At 37.2% G+C, this 3,461-nt stretch overlaps 1 protein-coding gene across 1 annotated transcript; it reads left to right on the top strand.

Annotated features, from left to right (window-relative positions):
* The first annotated feature begins 1,221 nt into the window (after positions 1 to 1,221).
* LOC148481259 (olfactory receptor 1M1-like) lies at positions 1,222 to 2,145 on the top strand. The gene has a single exon (XM_088453719.1). It carries the CDS (start codon positions 1,222 to 1,224, stop codon positions 2,143 to 2,145), a length of 924 nt encoding a protein of 307 aa, XP_088309845.1.
* The last annotated feature ends 1,316 nt before the right edge of the window (positions 2,146 to 3,461 follow it).

Here is a 3,461-nt window from a genome sequence, read left to right as displayed (position 1 = left end):
TGGCTGACTGCTCCCGATGACAAGCCAGACTTGCCTATGTTTGGAACTCCAGATGGAGTTCTACGAACAGCTGGCGGGTCCTGCAGCCTGAGCGTGCCGCGAGAGGACCGGGGGATTGATGCAGCTAAAAAACTGACAGCCGCCATCATACTGCACTGAGTCCAGTCTCAGTAACAACAACAAAAATCTGGCACTGCGCCTATTTGGACAAATAAAAATGGAAAATACTTTTTACAATATAAATATTAGACGTTCAGACTGCAGCCCATCTGACAACAGGTGGCAATATAGATCACCAAGACAATATAGAGAAAAGAATAGTAAATGGGCGCTGTCTTATATCCAATAATTTAATGACAAAACATTGTTTATATATTGAAATAAATCACATAAGCATACACATATCACATGTAGTCTGCAAAACATATAAAATATACCAATTGGTCAATAAAATATCTAATATCTACAAAAACAGCAATGTAAGGAATTGAAAAGTGCAGTGCAGTGATAACAAAGAACCTCCACAGCGCATATATCAAGCGCTTAGCTGGCTATCGTACTGTCAGGTATTTCCACCTTTAAGAAGTAGCAGGTAAATAAATACCTTAAAAACCATCAATTGAATAGAGACTTGTTTACTTATCTTGACATTTAAAAGAGACTTCTGTCCTGCTATTGGATAAATATCCTTATTCCACCTTAATAGGTGTATGATTACCGTGACACAATTTTTTATAACTAAACAAAAGGAGACTTTTTATCAAGTTTATGAATAATTTACAAGTTGATACATGTGATTATTGTATGTGTTTGTTGCAATTTATACAGAGCTTTCTTTTATGTTGCTAACCTATGTAATCTAGTGGTTAGTATTTTTTTTGTGATTAAATATTATGTGTATCCATTCCAATTTGACTGCATTTGATTGTTACAAATAAATCTGAAAGGCTTTTTATTACCAACTTTATATATTATGATATGATTATTGTGGAAAACCAGTGCAGTTTTCAGACCTTTATTGCAATTTCCCTTGGTTTAACCACAGCAGGTAATCCCCCACAGGTGTGACTCAGGCGCTGTGAAAATTAGTCTATTTGCTTTTTGAAGACATTATAAAGCACCCATCATTTATATAGTCATTTACACACATTTTTCTACATGTTTTAACAGCACTTAAAAATATTTTTTTCATTTTTTTATTAGATATTCAAGACATGAATAATGGAAGAATTGAACAAAACAATGGTCAAAGAATTTATTCTGTTGGCATTTTCCAGTTTCCACCAATACCAAATCTTACTTTTTATTGTTACATTATTGATGTATATTACTAGTGTTACTGGAAACTTTGCAGTCATTGTCCTTGTTAAGGCTGGATCCTCACTTCATTGTCCAATGTATTATTTTATCTCTATATTTTCAGCTTTAGAAATTTCATTTGTAACCGTTACTGTTCCCAAACTTCTATCAAATTTAATTGACAGTAGCAAGAAGATCTCTTTCATTGGATGCTTTGTACAGTTATACACCTTTAATGCACTTGGGGTAACAGAATGTTATTTGCTGGCAGTTATGGCTTTTGACAGAGATTTGGCCATTAATTATCCTTTACGGTACTCACCAATCATGAACCACTTGTTTGTTATACTGGGGTTTATGCCTTTTGTTATCAGTTTTATCATTGCTCTAATTCCCACAATCTTCACAGCTAACCTAATATTTTGTGGGCCCAATGAAATAAACCATTATTTCTGTGATTTAGCCCCAGTACAGAACCTGGCTTGTTCTGATCCCTTCATCAGTAACGTAGTGACAAGTGTGGCAGCTATTTTTGCAAGTCTTACTCCTTTCTTCCTTATCATAGGATTCTACACCCACATCATTAGTACAGTCACCAAAATTAAGAGCATTGAAAGTAAACACAAAGCATTCTCCACCTGCTCCTCTCATATAACAGTTGCCGGTCTGTTCTATAGTACAGTCATCATTGTCTATCTAAAACCTAAAGGCAGTCAGTATGACAAGTTCCTTGCTCTTATGTACACAGTCATTGTTCCTATGCTAAACCCTTTCATTTATACGTTAAGAAACAAGGATGTTAAGGAAGCTTGTCATAAGATCGTGTCACACAAATTAATAGACTGATAAGTTGCAGGATGACAAACAAGCAGGACTAATGCATCTCCTTTAGGGACTGATGTAGGGTCTCAGGTTCAGTTAGATGCTGCAGTTTATGTGTGTGCGACTTTTGCCTTTCTTGAGCCTGCGACTTTAAGCAACTACCGCTACGGGTCCTTTCCTGGTGCACAAGCGTGTGTCTGAATGTGCAAGGACTGAGACGCCCAATTTGAGCACCTCTAATTGCTGAAATACTGCTTGGTGCATCCTTAGATGCCATCATCGGTTTCACCATTGATACTTGCAGTAGCCTCATGCTAAATGCAGATTCTTTTCCAGAGTACGGCCTCCAACGTGAGTGTTTATGCGTCTAAGTTTGCAACAAGTTCAACTACTCACCTGTGAAACTCACAAACCATCCCCACATCCCCATAAGATAGACTGTCTCTGTGCGTCCACATAGTCATCTCCCAGTCACTGCCCAGGAACATCCAGCACATTTTCAATACATTTCGGATATCGCGCTTCTCAATCACAACTGCACCTCTCTGAGTACACACCATGGGATCCATGCGTTGTGCAACATTTTAGTGACTTAGACACATGCGCTGTAGCAAGAATATTTGTTCAACTCTATGAACATCGGCATTACGAGAGACTCAGAAACAGGCTCATAGAGTTACATGTAAAGATGTATCTGTTGTGTTTTGGCAGACTGATGTATCCATGACAAAGATAGAACAATCATTATCAACAAAGACAACTCCAACAACTGTAATGGTATACATAGGTACAAAATTCACAGCACAGGACATATGTATTTCAAGATGTATGTAATTTAAAATAGAGATGTGTGCTGACCCCCGAGCTTTGGTATAGGTTTTGGATCTGGATTCATCTTTGTGTTTTGGTTTTGCCAAACCTTTTGTTTTTGGATCTGGATTTTTTAAATCATTTCATTTTTGCAATCAAAAACCCCAAATTTGGTTTTAAAATCAATTATCCGAACCGCTGGAAGATCAGAACCGCTACTCGGATTTATACGGATTTCCTCAGGAGTTTAGAACCACAACTCAGTTCTGTCCGAATTCATGAAATTCAAGTGGATTCGGATTTCTGGAGAAGCGAACCGCACATCTCTAATTCAGAATAACGTTCCTGATCAAACTCTTCAAGTGCAAAATGGATCCAAGTTGTGAATAAAGACAGCCGGACAATTTTCACCAAGATGGCTCTTTACATCTCACAAATGCACATATCTGTACTCTATATCATTGTATTTGCAAAGGGACAATATAGAGACAATTTAATTAGCTTTTTAATTACTTCAGCAATGCAAGACA

The sequence above is a fragment of the Taudactylus pleione genome, unplaced genomic scaffold (assembly GCF_031769625.1).
Source record: "Taudactylus pleione unplaced genomic scaffold, aTauple2 ptg000587l, whole genome shotgun sequence".
Taxonomy (NCBI): domain Eukaryota; kingdom Metazoa; phylum Chordata; class Amphibia; order Anura; family Myobatrachidae; genus Taudactylus; species Taudactylus pleione.
Note: the sequence above shows the minus strand (reverse complement) of the source record. Positions and strands in the feature narration are given on the sequence as shown.

Bases quoted from the DNA above. Each gene is read 5' to 3' on its own strand.
- LOC148481259 (XM_088453719.1), top strand. From the start codon at position 1,222: ATGGAAGAATTGAACAAAACAATGGTCAAAGAATTTATTCTGTTGGCA.